This window comes from Camelus bactrianus, chromosome 9, assembly GCF_048773025.1.
Source record: "Camelus bactrianus isolate YW-2024 breed Bactrian camel chromosome 9, ASM4877302v1, whole genome shotgun sequence".
NCBI lineage: Eukaryota > Metazoa > Chordata > Mammalia > Artiodactyla > Camelidae > Camelus > Camelus bactrianus.
In genome coordinates, this window is record NC_133547.1 from 27,770,558 (window position 1) to 27,797,851 (window position 27,294).

The 27,294-nt window shown below is 37.4% G+C and overlaps 1 protein-coding gene across 10 annotated transcripts in view; it reads right to left on the minus strand.

Moving 5' to 3' along the window:
• The window catches only part of EVI5 (ecotropic viral integration site 5), a 163,876-nt gene that overhangs the window by 119,656 nt on the left and 16,926 nt on the right, over positions 1–27,294 (minus strand). For 8 of the 10 annotated variants that reach the window (XM_074369950.1, XM_074369948.1, XM_074369947.1 and 5 more), the window contains exon 2: positions 15,360–15,589. In XM_074369950.1, coding sequence (XP_074226051.1) covers positions 15,360–15,508 — 149 coding nt within the window. In that variant the 5' untranslated portion in view covers positions 15,509–15,589. Of the gene's footprint in view, positions 1–7,326; positions 7,424–8,848; positions 8,932–15,359; positions 15,590–27,294 lie in introns of those variants that run through there. The other 2 variants (XM_074369949.1, XM_045513187.2) reach the window with 2 other exon arrangements.

The following is a 27,294-nucleotide window of genomic DNA, read 5'->3' on the forward strand; positions in this document are numbered from 1 at the left end:
AAAACATTCAAAACCCTTAGTCATCAGGGAAACTCAAGTAAAAACCACACTATGTGCACATTAGAATGGCTACAATTACAGACTGACCATACCAAGTACTGCCAAACGCGGGAGCAGTTTTGACTTTCATACATCCATGTCAGGAGTGTGTATAGTTCAACCACTTTGAAGAACATTTGGCAGTTCTTTATAAAGTTAAACATATTTCATATGACATAGCAAGAGAAATGAAAGTATGTCCACAAAAAGACTTGCAACTGAAAGTCTAGAAAAGCTTTATTCATGACAGCCAAAACCTGAAACCACCCAAATATACAGAAAAACAAATGATCAAATTGTGATATATTCATTTATTAAAATACTACTCAACAGTAAAAAGGAACAAACTGCTGATACATACACTAACATGCATGAAATTTATAAACGGTTGACTGAAAGCAGCCTGATGCAAAAGAGTACATACTGTATGATTCCACTCGTAAGAAGTTCACGGAGGGAGGGGGGTGTACAGCTCAGTGGTAGAGTGCATGCTTAGCTTGCACAAGGCCCTGGGTTCAATCCCCAGTACCTCCAGTTAAAAAAAATAAAGCTAAAGAACAATCATATTATAGAAGAAACACCTTCTTAAACATGACACCAAAAGCACAGTGACAAACAAAAAGATATATATAAATTAGATTCATCAAAATTTTAAATGTTTCTGTACCTCAACGGATGCCATTAAGTGAAAAAAAAAAAAAAAACCCCCACAGAATGGGAAAAAAATTGCAACCTAGGAGACGTGTATCTAGAATATATAAATAACTCTTACAACTCAGTAATAAAAAGACAAACAAATCAATTTTAAAATGGGGGCACAGAATAACAGTAGCCAATTCTCTAAAGATATACAAATGGCCAACAAACACATAAAAAGATGCTCAGCATCACTAATGATTAGGGAAATGCCAATCAAAGCCATAATGACACACTACTTTACAACTACTAGGATAGCTATAATCAAAAAGATAAATAATAACAAGTGTTGGCGAAGATATGACAACATAAGAACGCTCAGACTCTACTGATGGGAATGTAAATTGGTAAAACCACTTTGGAAAACAGTCTGGCAATTCCTCAAATGGTTAAACATAGAATTACCACATGAACCAGCAATTCCGCTCCTAGATGTATATTCAAGAGAAATGAAAACCTATGTCCACACAAAACTTATACAATCAATGTTCATAGCAGCATTATTCATAGTGGCCAAAAAGTGGAAACAATCCAAATGTTCACCAACTGCTGAATGGATAAAAATATTGGTATATTCACAAGGTGGAATATTATTCAGTCGTGAAAAGTAATGAAATACTGATACACGTACAACATGGATGAAACTTGAAAGCATTATGCTAAGTGAAAGAAGCCAGTCACAAAAGGAAATATATTGTATGATTTCATTTATATGAAATAGCTAGAATTCAGAAAGTAAATTAGTTGTTGCCAAGGATGGGAGTGGGAGTAAGGGAAACAAAGAGGGATGGGTAGTGACTGCTATGGATATGGAGTTTCTTTTGGGGGTGATGAAAGTGTTCTAAAATTGACTGTGGTGATGGTTGCACAACTCTGAATACATGAAAAACCACTGAACTGTATACTTCATATGAGCTTGAACTACAAGGTATATGAATTATAGCTCAAAAAAGCTATTTAAAAAAAAAAAAAGCAGGCAAAATATATCCATGGCAATAAAAATCAGAAGAAAGGCTTCAGGGGGTGGCACTGCTAAAAAGAGTACAAATGAAGTTTCTAAGATGATAGAAATCATCTACGTGTTAATGGGCATGTGGGTTATACACAGGTGTATACATCTGTCAAAGCTCAAACTGTACATTTAAGGATTGTGCCTTTCTGTTGCAAATTATACATCAACTTTACAAAAATTTATTTAAAAATACTATCTCTGGTTAATACCATTAGGCGTAGTGAGAATGAGGTGAGAAACTCTTGCTTTTTATTATTGGAAGCCCTTCAGAATTTTTCTTAAAAACCGTAACTATTACTTTGTAAGGGACTGTTTTTGATATATTAACAGTATCTATTTTGTAAAGAAAGAGGTATGAACACTACTTCTTTTCTTTTTTTAAAACAATTTTTTTGGTCATTTTATCAAATTTTAGAATTTTCTAAGGAAGAACTTGAAAATTTTTTCTCAGTACTGTAGATACAATGAAGAACTTCTGTCTGAGAGAATGGGAACATTTTCCAGAATACCTGAGTTGACACCATCACGTCTCCTTCCCCTTGAGCTAGTCGGTCATGGTTATGTAGGAAAAGAATTTACATACTCATCAATATGTAGACTTTACAGAATCTGTAGTTAGAATCGTATGTTTTTATTCTTCTTGCTAAAAGCAGTGATTAAACAAAAAAAGATACTCAGGAAGGCTCCTAGACAGTTTGCCCCCTGTCTACAATTCAATTAAAATATTCTTGACATGACAGTAGAGACACGCTACCTGGAAATGTCAACAGTTTCCAAAGACTTTAGCCCGGCAACGGAGAACACGGTCACATAATATTACTCATAGGTCCGCGGGCTAGTGAGAAGTCATTCAAAACTTACTCATTTATTTTCCTCCTCCCACATGGATTCACTGCTTTGCATGAATTTATTGCAAAAAAGGAAACTACCTTCCTGCCCCATCATAATTTCGTTATGACTAATAAAAGAAGAAATTTATTAAATTAAAGGAAAAGAACACTGGCCCAGAAGGAATACCATATGCTATAATCAAAGGCATTCCCCATAGGTGTGTGTGGCCCAAATTTATTCACCCTCCTAGAATGCTGCCAGACTAAGACACCAGAGGTGGGGTCTGCTGACTGGGGAGTACATGGTTCTCAGTCTCCGAGCTAAGCAGCTCCAAGCTTCTGTAGCTCCAGCTCTAAGGACAGCATTCAAAACAGCTACAGCTCGCCACCATGGAAGACGGTACAGACGTCCCTTAAACAACTGAAAATGACACCGTATGATCCAGCAGTCCCACTTTGGGGCATGTATCTGGTGAAAACTGTAATTCAAAAAGACACGTGCACCCCAGTGTTCACAGCAGCACTATTTACAGTAGCCAAGGCATGGAAACAACCTAAGTGCTCATCAACAGATGACTGGACAAAGAAGCTGTGGTATATTTATACAATGGAATACTACTCAGCTGTAACAAAGAATGAAATAATGCTATTTGCAGCAACACGTATGGACCTGCAGATTATCATACTAAGTGAAGTAAGTCAGATAGAGAAATACAAATACCATATGATATCACTTATATGTGGAATCTAAAAAGAAAAAATAAAAATTTTATTTACAGACCAGAAATAGACTCACGGACACAGAAAACAAACTGTGTTTACTGGGGGGGAAGCAGGGCGGGGATGGGGCATGGATTAGTTGTTTGGGATTAACAGGTACGCATTACTGTATATAAAACAGACAGACAACAGGTCCTACTGTACAGCACAGGGAACTGCATTCAATTTCTTGTACGAACTGTAATGGAAAAGAATCTGAAAAAATATATATATGTATATATATATGTATAACTGAACCTAACACTGTAAATTGACTATATTTCTTAAAAAATAAGCATTAAAAGAAAAAGCAGCTACAGCCCTAATTATCTGAGGAGGGGGCGTTAAAACCAGTCATCAGGTGGACTTCAAATAGTACCAAGGATATAAAAACACAGGCCTGTTTGCTCAGAGAGCTTAGACACTCGGCAGACAGGAAGCATTTCCGGCTCCCCGACAGACAGATGAAGGTGAGAACAAAGAGAGGAACTGGGTCTCTGGGTCTTGGAGAGACCCCGTCCCCTCTCCTCGCTGCTGAACACCGACCCTTCTCCGGGCCGAGGGCTGCGCGCTCGGCGCCGGGCGTCGGAGAACCCTGCGCAGGGCAGCGTGCGCTCTGCAAACAGGAGGGGAACAAAGCCCTCTTCCTGCAGCACCGTGACCGAAAAACACACAGGAGCAAAGGGAAAAGAACGGGTTCTCTCTGAGGTATTTGGAACTTGAAGTCCTTGGGGGGCTTATCCATGTGCATAAGAAGCACAGACGGTGAAATCCTGCAAATAGAAATCTGGCAATTACTTGCCAAACTTTTTGAATATCCTATTGTACTCAGTATAATGCGTTCCTATAGAAACCAGGACCCCCAGTACCTCCATTAAGAAAAAAATTAAATAAGTAAACCTAATTACCTTCCCCTCTCAAAAAAAATAACTATAGAAACCAGAACTGAGCAGGACACAACAGCCACAGGTCAGCCCGCCACCTGGCCACGTGTAAACTGCTGAGGCAATTTATAAAGAGCCAAGGAAGGACCTAAGAACGCTGAGGAAGAAAACTGCTGTGCGAGAAAAACACTTGGAAAACTAATGACACGGGCAATTACTGCAGAGAGAGCAACTTGTGGAACACAGGGTTCAAATACGTCTTGTAATGTTACACCAAACAAACAGGATATGAACGTGCTGGAAGGCAGACAGCAGCCTGCCAGCTAGAGAGGCAAATCAGCGTAACAAAACACACGCCTGACTCGCAGGGGAGTCACTCCCTTTCCCATCAACATCCTCAAGCACATATACCTGTCTCAGAGCAACAGAAACACAGAAGGGAGACTTAAGAGAAAAGACAAGGAATTAGCACAGGAAATAATCCAAAAACAACTGAGAAGGGAGGTGCCTAATGACAAGGATCTCTCCAGCTCTCAAAGCACAGGGGTTTTTCCTGTTTTGTTCTTTTAATAGAGGTCCTGGGGATTGAATCCACGACCTTGTGTGTGCTAAGCACGCGCCCCGCCACTGAGCTATCTCCCTCCCCCACAGGGGTTTTGTTTTTGTTTCTTTAAGATGAGGTCTCAAAGGAGGTGAACGCGTGAGTCTTGCAGCCCCCTCTCAAATATTCTGATCAGCAACTGATGGTTTAATGATTACTTTATACAGACATTCCAGACAGAAGGCATAGCAGACTTAACTTCTTAGACTCCTTAATTTAAAAAGAGACGATCTGAACTAGACAGCTGCATGTAAATCAGTTAAGTTAGAGCACCCCTCACATCATACACAAAAGTAAACTGAAAATGGCTTAAAGACTTAAATATAAGGCAAGACACTATAAACCTCTTAGAAGAAAACAGGCAAAACATCCTCTGACACAGGTCTCAGCAGTGCCCTCCTAGGGCAGGCTGCCCAGGCAACAGGAGTAAAAGCAAAAATAAACAAATGGGACCTAATGAAACTTACAAGCTTGTGCACAGCAAAGGAAACCATAAGCAAAGCAAAACGATAACCTACAGAAAGGGAGAAAATATTTGCAAAAGATGAGACTGACAAGGGCTTAACTTCCAGAATATACCAACAGTTCATACAACTCAGTAACAAAAAAATAAACAACCTAATCCAAAAACATGGGCAGAAGACTCAGACATTTCTCCAATGAACACATATAAATGGCCAAAAGGCACATGAAAAAATGCTAAATATCATAATTATCAGAGAAATGCAAATCAAAACTACAATGAGGTATCCCCTCACACCAGTCAGAATAGCCATCATTAAAAAGTCCACATATGATAAATTCTAGAGAGGGAGTGGAGAAAAGGGAACCTTCCTGATGGGAATGGAGTTTGGTGCAGCCATTATGGAAAACAGTATGGAGACTCCTCAAAAAAATAAAAACAGACTTACCGTAGGATCCAGCAGTCCCACTCCTGGGCATATATCTGGAGGGAACTCTAATTTGAAAAGATACATGCACCTCAGTGTTCACAGCATCACTATTTACAATATCCAAGACATGGAAGCAACCTAAATGTCCATCAACAGATGACTAGATAAAGAAGTTGTGGTATATTTATATAATGGACTACTACTAATCAGTCATAAAAAAGAAAAAAATAATGCCATTGGCAGCAACATGGATGGACCTGGAGACTGTCATTCTAAGCGAAGTAAGCCAGAAAGAGAGAAAAATACTACATGATATCACTTATAGGTGGAATAAAAAAAGACAAATGAGCTTATTTACAAAAGAGAAACAGACTCACAGACATAGAAAACAAACTTATGGTTACCGGGAGCGGGGTGGGGGGGAGGGATAAATTGGGAGTTCGAGATTTGCAGATAGTAACTACTATATACAAAATAAACAAGTTTATACTGCACAGCAGAGCAGTTTATACTGTATATCTTGTAGTAACCTCTAATGAAAAAGCATATGAAAGCAGACATATGTAAGTATATGTATGACTGAACTATTATGCTGTACGACAGAAACTGACACAACATTGTAAACTGACCACACTTCAATTTAAAAAAAAAAGACATGATCTGAAGCTAACCTAGCTGCAACAGGAAGAATAGTACAATAAACTCTTTTAATTAGTAACATCATCAAATTCCTCAGTAAATCAGACAACTGATAAAAAATTTAGAGAAATCCTATGAAAAGAAAAAGAATAGAGTTCGAGTTAAGATCTAAAGGCCTCGCCTATCATTAAAAATATCTGAATCTTTAACACGAAGAATTGAAAATACATCTGTTGTTCAGAAGCTTTTCACTACCTTCCTTAAATGTCCATGGCTGTGTTACAGAGAGCATCTCTAGGAAAACTGAGGTAACGCTGCGGTGGGAAAATGACAGACACAAGATCAAAGTCAGATGGCCCGGATCAGCACTGCCCAACAGACACGTAACACAGGCCTCTTAAATAATTTTAAATGTTCTAACAGCCAAATTTAATGTATAAAGAAGCAGCTGCAATTAATTTTAATAACTTATTTTATCAGTCACAAAATCATTTTAAGTATGTAATCAAAATTATTTTAATTAATGAGATATTCTTTTTTTTGCCAAATCAGCTCTTCAAAATCTGTTGTATATTTTACTGTTACAGCACATCACAATTTAGACCAGCCACATTTCAGGTGCTCAACTGTCACATATGGTTAATGGCTTCCATATTGGACAGTGTGGACCTAGATGCCCAGAGAATATAATATATAAATTAAGGTTTCAAAGATTCCTGCTTACCACGCTTAAAACAAAGGAATACAAAACATAAAAGACATTTACTTCAGTTTAAAATTTTCTCATCCTATTTCAACCCCCAAAATCTGCTAAAAAGTAAAATCTGACTCCAAATAACAAAACATAAAAGGAAACAAACATGGTTATAATGCCAAACTTTTAAAACACACACATAATGGCCCATTCAAAATTCAAATTAGCACTATTCCTCCTCCTTAATTAAAATTCATTGCTATTTCCCTTGAACCTTACCTTCCTAGATTCATCTCTGTCAAAGACTTTGTATTTTTAAAATGAAAAAGAAAAACACATTTAACACTGAAAAAAAAAACTGTCCTGTTTCAACTTCAAGGCTGTCAATGATTAACTTTCATCAAACAGATCTCTGACATCACAGCGAACCATTTCTTCACATCTTTTCGGGGTTGCCAAATGCACTGATTTTTAAAATGTGATAACTGCAATAAAGCTACAGGAGGGAGAAACAGTTTCTTTATAGAACTTGATATTATTTTCACGTTTCTTAAATTTTCTAAAATATTGCCATTTTTATACTTCCTGAATTAAAGAGAGTTACATAACATGATCAGAGACTCATCTACATTTGGGGAAGAGAAGAAAAAAATCCTAAATAAAAGCATCTCTCCTGTTACAAGTGGTAGTTGTGTCTCATCATTTTTACTTTAGATACACAACTTGCATATCTGTCACAAACCACAGACGTGGTTGGAGAAAAGTCAAGTTGCCCCTGTAATTGTTCCTTGGACTTAGCCCCTTGGTGGGCAGCGGAGCAGCCCAGGGAGAACTAGGTCTTGGTGTTTGTCATTTTATTTTTTATCAAAGTCAGAAAGTTGCGTTTTTCCACCAGTATTGTTTTTCTGAGGCAAAATAAAATGTAACTACATTCACCCATTCTCTACGCATAAATCCTTCCCATTGATTCTGGGTTTTAATGATTTTTCAAAAAATAGAGAGACTCAAAATGTGAACTCAACAAAGCACAATTTTTTTTTAGTAATTCCACACAAGAACAAAGGGTGAAGACCTTCTACTTCTTCAAAGCCTTTATTTCTTCAAAATCTTGTCAAAATTGCTTTTCTAAACACCTTTAAACAAATCTAGTAATTAACATTTGTTAATGTTTACAACGAGCACACCTAGTATTCTGGAATAAATTGTGCCTTACTTGGGAAAAAGTTCACCTATACACATACGTCACTTGCAACAATTTTTAACACAATACTTTGTATATTTTAGTTTTACAGTAACTATTAATCATCACCATAAAAATAAATTCAACTTGGTCACTTAACAAACTCAGCACCAAAAGTTATCTTTTGTGCAAACCACTTTTCCATGTAAGAACCAATTCAGAACTCAGAAACCCTTCACGCCCTCTGGCGCTGTCTGCACGCGCTTTGACAGTCCTGCCCCGGCTTCATACGCTGCTGAGTGTTCCACACCACGTGTCCCGTTGTTCTCTTTAATGGTCCCTGTCATCTTCTTCCCTGTGAGCACCGATTTGCTCATAACTGCTTCACATAACCCAACACTCCACTTCGCTCTCTCATGACCCGCTTCCAAATTCACCTTACCCAAGGAACTTTGCCAGTCTGCACAGTATACTAGAAAACTGTCTCTTCCCAAAACCTCAACCAGAAGATTTTGCTCTAAATCTTTTAAACACAGTGAGCAAAGGGGCAAAAAGTTAACACCAAGAAACACATAAAACACGTAAGGTTATCACCATGCAGCACACCAAGCTTTCTCTTACCCGTCACACGCTGAGCCCTTTAAAAGCACTTCCCAGGGAATGATCATCAGAAGGGGGCAGTTTCTACTGCCAGGTTCGCATGGGCTAACATCGGGTCCTCTCCCATGTGGTTCATCTGGGCCAGGTACAAAGTCCCTAGCTCATATATTTTGTTTCCAGAGAATTTCTTTCATGTCTCTATTTTCTGTCTCCATGTCAACAGGAAGGGACAGAACCTGAGGTCAGGTCATTTTAAAGCAAAAATTTCAACAACTACCTCAGCAATAAATTTTTTTTAAAGCTGAGCACAGGTTACAATCAGAATAGATTTATATATCATGTTAACTCCTAAATCTAATTGCCAAATAAGTCTATTTTTCTAATCTTATCCAGGCTTCTTCCTCCTGCCAAAGGAAAATGTGTAACTCCATAAAAAATTACTTCATTATGGCCATGATGGAACGTGATGTAACAGAAACTAGATTTACCTTTTCCCTCGAAACAATCATAAGAGAATGGATAAAATATATGAACAATATGAAAACAATGTTTTTTCAAGACCTTGTGGACAACAAGCAACAATGGACAGCAACTGCTGAGAGCCAGGAGCTGCGGGAGGCAAACCCTGTGACTGCCATCGTATCTGCCCTGGGCCTCCAGGTCCCGGCACGGGCAGGGAAAAGGCAACAGAACCTAGCGCGCTTTCCGAACTGAGCGGATAGAGCTGAGGGCCCGAGGAGACCATCGTGGCCGGAGTTCAAGGGACAGAGTACCAGAGAGGTAAGAAGGGCACAAACAAGATCTTCAGAGACTGACAAAGGATACTTAGTAAGTACTCAGCTGGGGACTGATCAGCACATGTGTGCAAGGAAGCCACCCAAGGCTAGAGGAGAAAACACCAGAAAAGATTAGATTAAACACCAGTTACCATGCACACAGGGCCAGGAAGTGTCTGTCCCGACTGGCCAATTAGAAAACCTCCCGTTTCAAGGTACACCGGGTGAGTACACAAAAGGGCCTGCCTCGGTGGAGGGAGGAAGTGCCCGAGGCTGCGCGTTACTCCAGAGCAAATTCTGTCCAAGTAACTTTACCGAATTCTTGAACAAAGCTCAAGAATATTTACAGGAAAACAGCCAAACCAAACAAGGTGCAAATTCATAATGTCAGGCGTCCAATCAAGTATCAGGCATTCAGAGAAGCAGGAAAACAGAACAAATGAGAAGAAAAAGCAATTAACCAAAAGTAAACTGGCACTGACAGATGCGTGAGGATTACTAGACACGGCCATTAAAAGTTATGAAGACGGTATTTCTGCATATTCAAAACGTAAGCAGAGACATACAAACGGCACGCAGCAGCTCCAGTGTCTAGAGGTGACCGGGCGATGGAAAGCACGCCTGAGGGGATGGATGGCAGATCAGACATGGCGGGAGACAACCCAATAAAAATTCTCCCCAGAAATGAATACGGCATCAGTGAGCTGTGGAACAACTTCAGGTGGCCTAATATTTGTGTAATTAGAGTGACTGAGGAGGAGGAGAGAAAGGAACAAAAAATTTTGAAGAAAAAAATGATTTAAAAGTTTCTAAATTTGAAGAAAACTGTAAGTTGTACAAGAAGTTCAACAAAACCCAAAAGTAAGAAACTGGAGGAAAACTACCATCAGGCACCTCAGAATCAAACTGCTTGGAACCAGAGGTAAAGAAAAACCCTTACACGGAGGAGGGGGAGGGGCGAGGGAGGACACGCTACCCACACAGGAGCAAAGCACCAGATTTCCCGACGCAAAAAATACAAGGGAAAAGTCAATGAAACGTCATTGAAGTACTGAAAGAGAAAAACTGTCAACCTAGAATCCTACACTCAGAGAAACAGCTTTCAAAATCAAAGGCAAAATGAAGTCTCACATACGCAGGAGCAGCCCACGCTACGTGAAATATTAAAGTGAATCGTACAGACAGAAGGAAAATTGTATCAGTTGGAAATCTGGAGCTAAAAAAAGAACCAAAACACCAGAAATGGATGTAAGTTTTTTTTTTATTATTTCAAACTTATTTAAAAGACAGTTGACTGTTAAAGCAAAAAAACAATGCAGCATGGGGTTTAAAACATACATAAAACTAAAATGCATGGTAAAGTTCGCACAAAGTACTGGAGAGGAGAAACCAAGATGTACTACTCTAAGCTCTTCCCCGACCTGTGAAGTGGGATCAGGGCCCTGGAAGGCACCCTGGGTAAGCTAGAGGTGTGTACTGTGAACCCTAAAGCAGCCAGCAAAGCACAAAGCAGAGAGTTACAGCCCATGAATCAGCAAGGGAGATAAAAGTAGAATCGTACACAAAATTTCATTCAGTCAAAAGGCAGAAAAATTAAAAGAAACAAAGATGACAAACATAAACGCAACCATATCAATAATTACATTAAATGTAAGTGATCTATGTTCCTCAATACCTAGAAAACACCCTGTTAAGTAAAAGAAGCTAGTCACAAAAGACTACCAACAAAATGTCCAGAACAGGCAAATCCATGGAGACGGAAAGTAGATTAGTGGTTACCAGGGGCTGGAAGGAGGGTGGAAAGGGAAGGCCAATAGATGCAAAGTTTCTTTTGGGAGGTATATAAAAATGCTCTGAAACTGGATAGTGGTAATGGTTGCACAACTTAGTAAATGTACTAAAACCCCACTAAATTGTACACTTTAAAAGGGTGGATTTTACGGTATGTAAATGAAAAGCACAATAACAATACAACAAAAATACCCCCCAAAAGGTGCTGAAATAATAAGTATATATTTTCTTAGATCCATCCCTTCAAGAAGAATCTAACCCCCACTTCACTTCGTAAGGTCTGAGTATGTGATTTGCTCTGGCCAATAAAATGCAAGTTGAAGTCACGTGTGGTACACCGCCTAGCAGCCATCTTAAGATACATTTCCACTAAACTGCTGTTCCATTTGCTGTGAATCTGGTTTATCTTGCATATGGGCTGGTCACTGGCCCAGAAATGAAGAAGTGGGAAGCAAAGATGTACCCTGCAGGTTGAGATGAACGTGAATGTGAGCAAGAAATAAAATTACATCGTTGCAGTTTTTTAAAGGTGATCTAATTACCTCAATTAAAAGGTGAAGATGATCAGACTGTTCTAAAAAGCAAGCCCCATTACATGCTTCCTGACAAACGTTAAAGATAGAAAAAAAAAAAAACAGAATAAAAGTAAAGGATGGGAAAATATAAAAAAGGGAAAATAAATACAAATTTAACATTATTCAAAAGAAAGGTACAACGACTGTATGAGATCGAGCAGATTTTGAAGCAAACAGTATTACTAGGGACAATGAAGGCATTTCACAACAGGACATAACAATCCTAAATGTTTATACACATAATAACGAAACTTCAAAATTACATAAAACAAAGACTGATAAAATTTAAAGAGAAATAAATCCACAATTATAGTTGGAGGTTTCGATACTCTTCTCTCAAAATCAGATACAAGTAAACAGAAGACCAGCAAAGATACAGCAGACGTGAACAACAATATCAAACAATTTGAAATAATTAACATTTATAGAACACTCCACCAAACAGCAGCCGAACACACACTCTCCTCAAGTGCACACAAAACATTTATAAAAACAGACCATGTTCAGGACCATAAAATGAGTCTCAATAAAAACAAAGGGTTATTGCTAAAGCAGGGCTTAAGGAGAAATGCACAGCACGGAACACATTAGAAAAGAGGAAAGATCACAAAAACATTACTAGGATACAAGACATTACAAATAAAGGTCAACAGTATCAGAAGACAACTACAGACTGATTTCCGTCCTGAGCATAGATGCAAAAATTCCAAACAAAATTTTAGCACATCAAATCCAACACTATTTTATACACCGTGCTAAGTGGGGTTTACCCCAGGAATGCAAAGTTAGCTTAACATTCAAAAATCAATGTAATTTGCCACATTAGATTACAAGAGGAAAACTGTCGATCATTTCAATAGATTGAGGAAAAGCATCTGACAAAATCTAACATCTATTTCCTATAAACTCTTAGCAAAGGAGAAACAGACAGGAACTTCCTCAATCTGATAAAAATTATCTAGGAAAACCTACAATTAACTTCATATTTAATGCTTTCCCCCTAAGATCAGGAAAACAACAAACCTATCTGTTCATCACTTACATTCAAATTTGTAATGGAAATACTAGCCAGTTGCAATAAAGCAAGAAAAAGACATAAAAGGCATCTATATTGTAAAGAAAGATGTAAAAATGCTCTTATTCACAGACCACATATTCACTATATAGAAAAGCTAATGGAATCTAAAAAGAACAACAAAACCTATCAGAACAGATGAATTTAGCAAGGCAGCAGGATACATGAACAAGGAAAGAAAAATGATTGTATTCCTATATGGTAGCAATGAACAATCAAAAACTAAATTTAAAAAAAAATGCACAAGTAGTAAGTAAATGAGAAACATATTATTACGTTCATGGGTGGAAGGCGATATTGTTAGGGACTCAACACTAGTCTGATCAAAATCTCAGCAAGTGTTTTTGTAGAAATCACTTGATGTTAAATTCACACGGGACAGCTAATGACCAAAAATAGTCAAAAGAGCAAAGCTGGAAGGTTAACACTATCTGATCTCAAGACTTACTATAAAGCTACAGTAATCAAGACAGTGCCATATTGGCATTAAGGTAGACAGATCAATGGAGCAGAAAGACTCCAGAAATAGGCACATACATATATGGACAACTGATTTTTGACAAAAGTATAAAAGTAATTAAGTGGAGGAAGGATAGTCTTGTCAACAAATGCAAAAAAAATTAAATATGGATATTGAAAAACTGTACTTTGATCTATGCTTTGTTATCATATGTAAAAATAAAATGGATTATAATAAATGTAAAGTGTAAAACTATATAACTGACCTGGAATCATCAAAAGCACAGTCCATAAAACAGTTTCAGATTAGACTTAATCAAAATTTAAAATCTTTGCTCTTCAAAAAATACTGTTAAGAGAATTATAAGCCACAGATTGTGAAAAAATATTTTGAAAGACATATCTGGGTAAAGGACTTGTACCCAAAATACACTAAGAACTCTTGAAACACAGTAATAAGAAAGCAAACAACCTAATGTTTTCAAATGGGCAAAAATTTCAAAAAGACACTTAATCAAAGATGATACATTAATGGCAAATAAGCACATAAAAAGATGCTCAACACCATTAGGGAAATGCAAATTAAAACCATAAGATACCAATACCTAACAGAGTGGCTAAAATTAAAAAGACTGCCTGCACCAAGTCTTGGTAAGGATGCAGAAGAACTGAAATGTTCATACACTAATGATCAGAGCATGAAAAAGTACAGGCCCTTTGGAAACCAGTTTGACAATTAAATGTACACCTCAACCAGCCATTCCATCCCTAGGTATTTGTCCAGGAGAACTGAAAGCATACATCGATACAAAGGTTTTTACACAAACGTTTATAGCATTTCACAACAACAGGTGAGTAGGTAAAATGTGATATAGCCACACGGTGGAATACTACTAAGCAATAAAAAAGGAATGACCTATTCATATGTGATACAACATAAATGAATCTCAAAATAATGCTGCTAGTGAAATAACCCATTAAAAAGGAGTATATACTATGATTCCATTTCTATAAAATTCTAGAACATGCAAACTAATCTACAGTGACCAAAAGCAGATCAACAGCTGCCTGGGGATAAACAGGCAGATAATGGGTATGTTCATTTTCCTGGTTTTGGTGACAATTTCACAGGTATCTACATATGTCATAACTTATCAAATTGTATACCTTAAGTGTGTGTGCTTTATTATGTCAGTTACATACCAAAAGAGCTGTTGGAAATTATCTGTTATTATCCTCAGAGCCAGTGGTGGTATATACCTTGACTGAACACAAAAGGATGTTCTGCCAGTAATTCTTTTGTAGCTGATGCCCTAAAGAACTTCTGCTTATAATACAGTGAAAGGGCACACAGGGTCCACAGAACACATTAATAACAGAGTAAACAAGTATTTTATTTCATATCATTAAAAGAAAAGAATACTTTGCCTTCCATGAATAAATTTATGAAGAAACGTTCCACTCTGAACCACAAATCAGACAGCCATCCCAAATTATTCTACACCTTAACCAAAGGGGACTGCTTAGAGAGTTTAAAAAAAAATGGTAGTTTTATTTGTCCTAATTTTTTTTTCTAAAATTCAGGAAGAAGTCAGAGAATTTGCTATATTAAGAAAACAAATGACTAAAGCCATCTGAGCCAGAAAAAAATTTTAGTCCAATTTTAGTTTTAAGACCAACTCCTCCAAAAAAGACTTGACTACTTTGTTAGGTAACTGTGATAAACACAGAGCCAAAAACCAGAAAGTAAACATTCTTAATACAAACAAATATTTAAATTTTGATTATGGCACATATGTGTATGTGAACGGCTGAGTCTGTACAACAAGTAGAGAACAGCCAAGCCCCTCACTCACCTATTCTGTTCCTCCAGCTTAGCCAGGAGTTCTAAGTCGTCTGGACTCAGCTGCGATGGGGAGGCCGGTGAGAGGGCCGGTGTCGACAGCGTGGTAGATGAGGACGTGGTGTGTAATGAAGCAGATGGACTTGCCACCTGACTGGCCATCTGACTGACTGTGTGTGATACTGTGTTCTTCACCCATGAGAGAGTAGAACTCAACTTCTCTGCAACCTTGTCTGTCGCCACCTAAGGATAAAAATAAAAATTGCACGTATTTCAGTTCTGTTGTACGCATTAACAAGAACTCGGTAATCCTGTTAAGTTTTACTTGATAACCTCCATCATAATATTCTCTTTGAGTTAATAAAGATAAAACCTGTTTTAGCAATGATTATCCTAACATACAGCTTTTGGAACCTCTATTTCAGTTCCGCAGCAAGGACAAAATAGAACAGTGTTTACCAAACTACAGGCTAAGTCCATCAGAAAGTGATAGAACCAATTTAACAGGTTAACACCAGCATTTTTAAAAATGAGAAAGAATAGAAAGTGCCAATGTAAAGATATGTTGTCTGATAAAATTTCTGTCTCAGTTATAAAACTATGTACTACGTGAGGGGGTATGCCGAGTTGGGATAAAAAACATACTCCTTTTTGAGGTTGTTGTCAAAAATATTTGAACATCAAGGAAGTAAAACATATCCATTAGGTGATGAGGGTAGGGAAATCCCGTAACATGACCAACAATTCAACAAAAGCTGGGCTTAGCATCAGGAGACTCATGTGTCTTCAAATCACTCAAGAGTGGTGTATTTTTACCACCAAAATAACAAGTTAAAAAAAAAGAATTATTTTTATAGTAGAGAGAACAAAATTACAATAAATGATTGCATTAACAGAGTAAGAGAATTCCAGGGTATAATTTTCAAATAGTTAGAACTAGTCAGAAACAGAAGAGATGGCATTCCCCTACCAGTGGCTACAATTAAGAAGCAAGTATAGGAGCTGAAAGTCAAGAGCTGAAGATGAGTTTGTGTTTCAGGTGGGCAATGAGGACTAGAAAAGCCTTTAGAATCCGCCTCATCAGGTTCAGTGAACTAAACCGAAGTCTATCTGGTCTTCATAAACCATGCCCGTCTCCCAAGCAGACACGTCTACAACAAATTCAATTAAAAGACAATGTATATAAATAATATTCAAACAAAGCATTATCACTTCAGTAATGGAAAACAATATGAACAACAGCCATATTTGAGTATATAAAACAAAACGTTCCTGGTGAGTTTACAAAATAAGGTATTTTAATGAGTTTTTGTACTTTTTAAAAACTATCACAAAAAGAGGTTGATTGTGAAGTTCTTAGACAAACACAATGAAGCACTTTTATGTGCTTTGAGAAGATCTTAAATTTTATGCAATAGGTGGCTAAAGCAGAATAAATTATTTTCTGGATCAGCATATTCTCAGCTAACCTTGCTTATATACAGCAATTTACACACAAACAAGTTAAAACACCAACACATACACACAAATAAAAATCCCACCCAGACTACCTAGCAGATACTACTGCTCTGTCCTCATGGGTCGCCGAAGGCTTTCCTCTTCACATTAACACATACACAACTCTCTCGACTCCTCCGTCCCCACTTCCTCCAGCTCAACACAGCAGCCGGAAAATTCAATGCAGAGAAAGGATAACATGGAAAATGGATTCTGAGGCCATAGTTAAGCCAACCAACATGAGGCTGGAACTTTTAAAACAAAGATTTTATTACAAGTGAATCGGGGCAAGAGTTTTATTAACCTAAGGATATCTCTCATTTCTTTTCCATTTTCAGTAACTTTTCCCCTTTTGGAACTTACTTCCCCTGGAATGGTGTTAACAGAAGGGATCGGGGAACTCTTACTGTTGAGGGAAGACTCCCCAAGAAAGATAGGCAGGATGAAGTGAGAGAGCCAAGCAAGAGAAGCATGGGGCAGATCATTTAAGGTTCCAGGCAAAAAAAGCCTCCTTGCCAACAAGCAGCCCAGCAGCACAGCTCATCATGGCAAAATGCCACACAGGAAGGAACCAAACGCTGAGGCAGGACGTCCTTTCTGCCAGGAGAGGTAAGAGCCATGGCAGACAGCAAGGTGGCCTGATTTGTCATCATCTTACTGATCTTCTCCACAAGGGTACAACTACAAACTCAGCTGCGGAGATGGCACTAATTTGCACCTCAAAAGCATACTCTACTTTAAAACAGAAAACCTAATATGTAAAATTTACAGAAAATGTTACCCTTGGATGGACCTAGAGATTATCATATTAAGTGAAGTAAGTGAGAGAAAGACAAATATCATGTAATATCACTTATATGTGGGATCTTTAAAAAAATGATACAAATGAACTTATTTACAAGCCGGAAATACTCACAGACATAAAAACACAAACTATGGCTACCAAAGAGGACAGGAATGGGGGGAGGGATAAACTAGGGTTTGAGGATTGTCAGATACACACTACTATGTATAAAATAAACAACTGTACAGCACAGGGAACTACATTCAGTATCTTGTAATAACCTATAACGAAAAAGAATCTGAAAAAGAATATATATGTGTATGTATAACTGAATCACTTTGCTGTACACCTAAAACTAACACAACATTGTAAATCAACTATATTTCAATAAAGATAAATTTTAAAATAATGTTACCCTTTACTAAAATTGACCATTGATGTCAAATATACCTAGAACTTTCAGGCATTAATGCCTTACATTTCCATTATATAGAAGTCTTCTACCTGAGCTAACTGCAGCAAAGGCAAAAGACACCTATTTTATTTGCTTTAATTTATTTTAAGAAATAAATTAAAAATTTATCATACCCCTTCTGCACACTGTAGCAACGGGCTTCCATCTGAAGGGTTTGGAATAATCAAGAACACAGTCCTGACATCCTTTCAACCTTGACAAAACGCGACTGAGTCTGTAACTACGGAAGGCTTCACAACCTATCTCCTCATTTTAAATCCTTAAATATAGCTGGAGTGTTTAATTGCACTTGTACTTTAATAACGTTTAATACTCATGGTTCTAGAAATCCCACAGGACTGAGTTATTTTTCATATATCATCACGTCCTATTTTTCCTTTAACCCTGCTTTTTCAAATCTCTGCCTCGCCACCTCTATACCTCTCTCCCTCATCCTATGGTCAACTGAGGACATGAAGACACAGTAAATCTGACGATGCAATTATGTCACAAAGTTCCTGTCTACCTCATAGAGGTGTTATGCATTTATTTTTAAACATGAACATACTTTGAAAAGGTTAAAATCATCATTAAAAACGCTTAGCAGTCAGACACAAAGGGCCGCATATTGTATGATTCCATTTCAGTAAAATGTCCAGAACAGGCAAATGCAGAGATAGAAAGCAGTTTAGTGGCCTGGACGGCTTACAGGAGGGCAGATGGGGAATGACTGCTAATAGGTGCAGGGTTTCTTCCTGGAGTGAGGAAAACATTCTCGGATTGGACTGTGGTGACACTTACACAACCCTGTGAATACATTAAACGCCACCTAACTGTACACTTTAAAGGAGTGAATTTTATGGTATGTGAATTATATCTCAATTTTAAAAGGGCCTAGTCAATCTGAAAAATCTACATAATGTGTAAGTCCAACTATTTGACTTTCTGGAAAAGGCAAAACTATGGAGACAGTAAAAAGATCAGTGGTTGCCAGCGGTCGGGGGAGGGGAGGGACAAAAAAGAAGGGCACAGGGGATTTTAGGGCAGTGAAAATACTCCCCATGATACAGTGACGACAGCTACATGCCATCACACATCTACCTGAACCCACAGGATGGGCACCACAAAGAGTGAAGTGTAACGTCAACTATGGGCTTCGGGTGATTATGACGTCAGCACAGGTTCATCAGCTGAGACATGGCCACCACTCTGGCGGCGGACGTTGACAGTGTGGAAGGGTCTGCGTGTCTACGGGTACGGGGTATATGGGAAACCTCTGTACTTTCCACTTAATTTTGCTGTGAACCTAAAACTGCTCTTTTAAAAGTAAAATAATAAAGTAAGTATAAATTAAATAAAGCTTAGTAAAAGCCTTAGATACTACTACAACATCTGAATAGAAGAATCTCCTATGAGAAACACTGTCCCTTTTTCACTTCCCATTTTATTAGAACTGATAAGGATGCGCTTAACTTCCCAAAGGGGCTGTTTTTAAAGATTCCAATTGTAGATCCAAAATCTAAAATACTCTAGAGCAGGTGTCACTATTTTCCCCATTCTAAAAGTGGTAACACTTCTTAAATGATGACGCAGAGAGGTTACACAACTTTATACGACATCAGAAAGCTAGTAAAAATGGAATGTAGACAATCCGGCTTGAGATTCTCTGTTCTTAACCACTGTCAAAAGCGAGCAAGACCAAAACTTTGCAGTGGATGTGGCCACTAAAGACCTCACATTAGTGAGTGTGAATCCACTCCCCACAGTGAAGGAAGCAGAAACCAGAAGGTGGAGGGGCATCTGCAAGAAGAAGAATGAGGAACTGCAAAATATTCCTGTTCCCATCACTATGGCCTTTATTCCTGACACTTCTGAATTCAGCTGATTGCTGGAGGCTAGAGGTTCCAGAAGGGTGGTGAGGATTTTACCATACAACAAAAGCTACTTTCCCAAAAGGCCTTCGAACAGGCACTTAACTTCATTTGATTTTATTAAACAAAGAAAAAATTGACACAATTCAGATAACTAGGCTGTTATGGTTATTTTTTATCTTTTGGGGGTTAGTTTCTCTTATAATATTAAGGCTGATTCAACAATCAGCATTTTTTTTTTTACAACTTTTCATATCAATTAATATTAACTCACTTAATGCTCACTCACAATTCTGTAGGACAGGTAATGTCTTCAATTTTAGAGATGAGAAATCCAAGATTAAGACTGTAAAGACTTACCTATTAATTTAAAATGGATCAAAGATCTAAACATAAAAGCTAAAACCATAAAACTCTTAGAAGAAAACACAGGTTAAAAGCTTTTCGACAATGATTTGGCAATGATTCTTAAATATGACACCAAAAGCACAGACAAAAAAGGAAAAATTAGATAAACTAAACTTCATCAAAATTAAAAGTTCTGTGCATCAAAGGACACTATCAACAGAGTAAAAAAGGCAATCCACAGAATGGGAGAAAATATTTGCAAATCACCTATCTGATAAAGAATTATATCCAGAGTTTATAAAGAACTCCTAAAACCAACAACAACTCAAACAACTCAATTAAGAAATGGGCAAAGGACCTGAACAGAGATTTCTCCAAAGATATAGAAATGGTCAGTAAGTGCAACGGTCACATGAAAAGATGCTCAACATCACTAACTAGGGAATGCAAAGCAAAGCACAGTAAGATACCATTTTAGACACATCAGAATAGATAGCTATTATAAAAATAAAAATTAAAGAAGCAGAAAATAAAAACTGTTGGCATTGCTGATGGGAATGGAAAATGGAAAAATGGTGCAGCTGCTGTGGAAAAGTGTGATGGCTCCTCAAAAAATTGAACACAGAATTACCATATGATCCAACAATCCCACTTCTGGGTATATACCTAACAGGACTGAAAGAAGGGCCTCCACGAAGTATTTGTACGCCCAAGTTCACAGCAGCATTATCCACAATATCCAAATGGCAGGCGTAGCTCTAGTTTTCATCAATGGATGAATGGATTTTTTAAATGTTATTGTTATACACAGTGGAATATTATTTGGCCTTAAAAAGGATGAGAATTCTGACATACGCCACATGAACAAACCCTAAAGACATTATGCTAGGTGAAATAAGCCAGTCACAAAATGACAAACATTGTATGATTCCATTAACATGAGGTACCAAGAGTAGTCAAAGTCATAGAGGCAGAAAATTAGAACGGTGGTTGTCAGGGGAGTGGGGGATGGGGGGTTTAATGGGTACTTGAGATGGAGGATGATGACGGTTCACAGCAACGTGACCACCACCGAACCATACACTTAAAAATGGTTAAACTGTTAATTTTTTTGTTATGTACAGTTGACCCTTGAACACCACGGGTTGGAACTGCATGGGCCCACTTATACATAGATTTTTTTCAGTAAGTATGTACTACAGTACTACAAGACCTGTGGTTGTTAGAATCCAAGGATGCAGAACCACAGATACAGAGGGCCGGCTGTAAAGTTATACGTGGATTTTTGATTGTGTGAGTGTTGGTGTCCTTAACCCCCGCATTGGTCAAGGGTCAACTGTGTACTTTGTGACAATTAAATAAAAAAAGAAATGTATCTCTTTCATTCCTTGTATTAGTAATTTGTGTCTTCTTTTTTGGTCTTTGTTAGCCTGGCTAGATAGAGGTCTGTCAACTTCATTGACCTTTTTAAAGAGCCAGCTTTTAGTTCTGTTGATTTTTCTCTCACTGTCCTCCTGTTTCAGTTTTATTTATGCTCTAATTTTTACTTCTTTTCTTCCACTTGCTTAAGGTTTATATTGCTCTTTTTCTACAGTTATCTAAGTCGAAAGCTTAGAATTCTCATTTTACATCTTTCTTCTTTTCTTATACACTCAATGCTATAAATTAGCCTCTAAGCACTGCTTTTGCTGCTCTTCATTTTCCTTTAGTTCAAAATATTTTAAATTTCTAAGACTTTTTTTGAACTATGTGCTATTTAGAGATGTGTTGTTTAATCTCTAAATATTTTCAGATTTTCCAACTTCTGTTATTCTGAACTATTGTGGTCTGAGAGCACAAATTCAGGAATGTTTTATGGCCCAGAATGTAGCCCATCTTGGTGACTGGTGCAGTAAGCCTGAAAAGAATGTGTATTCTGTGGCTGTCAGGTAAAGTACTCTATAAACATCATTAAATCCAGCTGATTGATGGTACTGTTCAGCTAAGGACAGTACTGATTTTCTGCTTGCTGTATCTATAAATCACTGAAAGACAGGTGCTGAAATCTCCAACCACAGTGACGAATCTGTCTGTTTCTCCTTGAAGTTCTATCAGCTTTTGCCTCATCAACTATGTCTTTTGGAGACTTGACCTCGCCTTTATCAATACATAATGCTTTGTCCAAAATTAATACAGCTACTCTAGCTTTCTATTGTTTATTCAAAAAAGTAAATAAATAGTTCACACAACACATGAGCAAGTTTGAAGGCCACCTAGTTCCCAGTTTTGGGCTGATTTTGGCCCAGGGCATTTCCCCTACCTTCTTGGAAATACAGCTCTGCATTTAAAAGGGCATTTGCATTTCTATATGCTTTATATACAAAGAGTTTTTCCAAGCTATGTAGTGAACCATGTTACTGAAAGCTGCAGTTCTATAGATTAGGTGAATTTTTTTTGATTACAGAACTTCGCAGGGACGTAACTATATTATCATACACTATACACTATCAAAATAGAAGGTAGAGGAATATACTTTCCAAACTTAACTGGCCATAAATCCTTTTTTCATCATTATCTGCAAAACATATTCTGAAAAATGCTGTTCCAAAGAGAACTCACTTTTTAAGGTGTCTCTAACTTTGTGTTCTATCTCACCTTTTTCTTCATCTGTAGTGCTTTTTGACTACACAGTCAGTCCTCTGTACATGCAGGTCCTGAATCTGCCAATTCAATCAACCATGTATCAAAAATATTGAGAAAAAAAAATTCCAGAAAGTTAAAAAAGCAAAACTTGAATTTGTCATATGCTGGCAACTATGCACACAGTATTTACATTTTATTAGATAGTATAATGTTGATTTAAAGTACATGGGAAGATGTGGATAGGTTATATGCAAATACTGCATCACTGAGCATCCTCAAATTTTGGTACCCACAGGGGGTCCTGGAACCAATCCCCTGCAGATTATTGAAAAATGACTATTAAATATTTTGACATTCATTAATAAAGTAATAACAGTTAATATTTACTGAGTGCTTACACTCAGATACTTGATGTGATCACCTAGTCTAACCTCCAACCCTACAGTATATACATCATAAATTATCCTTATACTGTAGTGTCATCAGCCATTCAGGTGTACTACCTATTAGTTCCTTGAGAAATAAAAAGATTATTTCATATATATTCATACTGTCACCCAAAGAATATTATAGATCAAACTATTAGATGCAAAGTTTGAAGAACACAAAATGCTGGCTAAATTCACAGACTCTGCTTCATCCAGCTGAATCTTAATTTCCCAGGGGGCACACAAACAATTTCTTCAGCTTCTCTACATATGAATAACATTGGTGCAGCCCTTAATAAAATATTTTCACATGTTTGCTTCTTACAGAAGACCTGAAAGGCATTCCAGTATTACTCCTGTGACAAGAATTTATTTAGAGCATATTCTGAGACAGCACTTCACTGGGTGCTGAATATACATAAATATACAGGGAACCAGCTAAGAAGTCAACTGGTGAACAAGCACGAGGGCATCAGACAAGAACTGAATTTGATAGGGTGGTTAGGGACTGCCTTCAAGAGGCAACATTCAAGTTAAGATCTAGAAGATGAACAGGAAGAAGCCAGCTGTAGAAAGAGCTAGGCAGAAAAAAAAAGACAGGAACAGCATGAACAAAGGTGCGGAGGAATTTAAAACCTTAATGGGTTAGGAAAGGGCTGCCCAGGAGAAATATAAGGTGAGCCACAGATGCAGGCTGTGATGGTTATTTTAAATTTTCCAGTAGCTACAGTTTAAAAAGTAAAAGCAAGGGAAATTATATTTTTCATTAAATCCAAATACCTCCAAAACATCATTTCAACAGATAATGAACATTTAATGAAATAGTTTACATTCTTTCTAAAGTATTAAAACACTAAGTCTGAAGTTCAGTGTGTACTTTACACTTACAACACATCCCATCTCAGCCTAGCCAAGTTCAAGCACTCAACAGCTGCATGTGGCTAGTGGCTCCATTTTGAATAGCACGGGTTAGAAGAACTTAGAGGAGACCATTATGGCCAATGCGTAGTAATTTTAGGTAAAGTGCAGGAAGTGAAATTAGAAAAGTCAACCCGGGACCCATCATTAAGGGTCTTATAAGAAAGGAATTTGGAACCTATTTGGATTATAACTGAGAGTCACTCAGGATTTTACACATGTGAAAAATAATACGATCTTTCCTATTTTATAAAAGGCTCATACAACTCAGTAACAAAAAAACAAACAACCCAAGCAGAACATGGGCAGACACCTAAACAGACATGTCTCCAATGAAGACATACAGATGGCCAGTTGGCACATGAAAAGATCAGAGAAATGCAAATCAAAACTACGAAGTGTAACCTCACACTGATTAGAATGGCTGTCATTCAAAAGTCCACTAATGATAAATGCTGGAGACAGTGTGGAGAAAAGGGGACCCTCTGACACTGCTGGTGGGAATGTAGTTTGGTGCAGCCACTATGGAAAACAGTATGGAGATTCCTCAAAAAACTAAAAACAGACTTAATACATGAACCAGCAATCCCACTCCTGGGCATATATCTGGAGGGGAACTCTAATTCAAAAAGATACATGCACCACAATGTTCACAGAAGCACTATATACAACAGCCAAAACATGGAAGCAACCTAAATGCCCATCAAGAGATGAATGGATAAAGAAGATGTGGTATATGTATATATATATATGTATATACATATACACACACACAATGGAATACTACTCAGCCATAAAAAATAAGATGATGTCATCTGCAGCAACATGGATGAACCTAGAGATTATTAAGTGAGGTAAATCAGAAAAAGACAAATATCAATGATATTGTTGATATTACATGTGGAATCTAAAAAAATCAAGATACAAATGAACGTATCTACAAATCAGAAATAGATTCACAGACATAAAAAACCAACTATGGTTACCAAAGGGAAAGGTGAGGGGGGATAAATTGGGAGTTTGGGATTAAGATATACACACTATTATATATAAACGAGAACCTATTATATAGCACAGGGAACTATATTCAAAACCTTGTAATAACCTATAATGGAAAAGAATATATATATATATATATATATATATATATATATATATATATATATGTATGTATGTATAACTGAATCATTTTGCTATACACTGAAACTAACACAACATTGTAAATCAAGTATACTTCAATTTAAAAAAATAAGTCCATAGTCAGAACATTTACTAGGGGGAGGAGATGAGGAGTCACTGTAAGATTCCGAAAAGAGGAGAGATCCAGGCCACGATGTGAATAGACTGCAAAGGGATAAAGGTGGGAACAGGGAGAACACCTGGGAGTCTAGTATAACAATCTAGGGAAGACGGACGTTAACACAGTGACGTACTAGCTTGGTAGGCAGTCTGAGTTGGTGACAAGTGGTCAGCATCTGTGTTAATGTATTTTAAATAAGCATTTTATTTTGTGATAGGTTTAGATTTTTAAAATTTCAACATAGTAGAGAGTTCCCATATTTCCCTCACCCAGTTTTTCCTAATGTCTTAACAAGACCTTCGAACGTTTGTCAAAACTATGAAACCAATATAGGTACATCACTACTACTAAATGCCAGATTTTATTTGGATTTCACTAGTTTATCTACTAAAGTCTTTCTTCTGTTCTAGGATCCAATCCAGGATATCACATTGCATTTAGTCTCTTCTAGCCTGTGACAATTTCTCAGTCTTCCCTTGTTTTTCATAACCTCGATAGTTTTAAGGAGCATTGCAGGTATTTTGTAAGTCATACAATTTGAGTTTGTCCGATGTTTTGCTCATGATTAGGCAGGAGCTATGGGTATCAGGGAAAATACCACAGTGGTGAAACTGAAGCGCCCTTCACGTCACGGCGTTATTAATGGGTACAGTCTATAAACATGACTTACCACTGGTAATGCTTATCAAGGTCACTTGGTGAAAAAAGTGCTTGCCGAGTCATTTTCCCATATTCCATCCTTTGGAAGCAGGTCTGTTCCCAGTCTGTATACCTTTCCCTTCAACCCTTTTTTTTTTTTTTTTTTTTGGATTAACAAGGGTTTCCAGTACGGCGCTGAAAAGCAGTGGTGACAGGGAACATCCTTGCTTTGCTCCTGATCTTAGTGGGAAAGCTGCAAGCTTCTCACTGCAAAGTACAACGTTAGCTGTACATTTCTGTATACATTCTTTGGCAAGCTGAAAAAGTGCTCCTCTAGTTTGTTGAGAGTGTTTATTATGAATAAGTGTTGGATGTTGTCAAATGCTTTTCTTCATCTACTGATATGACCATGAGATTTTTCCTCTTTAGCCTGTTGATATGATGGAATACATGAATTGATTTTCAAAAGTTAAACCAGCCTTTCATACCTGAGATGAATCCCACTTGGTCACAGTATGTGACTCCTTTTATACATTGTTGGATTCAGTTTGCTAATATTTTGTTAAGAGCTTTTGCATCTGTGTTCATGAGATATTCAAGTCTGTATGTTTTCTTTTCTTACAATGTCTTTATCCAGTTTTGATATTAGGGTAATGCTGCCCTCACAGAATGATGTAGGAACTATTCCCTCTGCTTCTATCGTCTGAAAGAGACCACTGAGAACTTACAGTTCATCCTTAAATGTTTGGTGGAATTCACCAGTGAATCCATCTGGGCCTGGTGCTTTCTGCTCTGGAAGGTTATTAATTAATGATTCAATTTCTTTAATAGAAATAGAACTATTCAGGTTGTCTACATACTCTTGCGTGAGTTTGGACAGACTGTCTTTCATAGATGTCATTACAGTCAGTTGATGAATGATGCTGTTGAGTTCGATTATGTCCTGTCTGCCGGATACAACTGTGATGATGGACTCATCTACTTCTCCTTGCAGTTCCATCAGTTTTTACCTCACATGGTTTGATGTCCTGTTTTAGATACATACATATTAAGGATTGTTGTCTTCCTGAAGAATTGATTTCTTTAT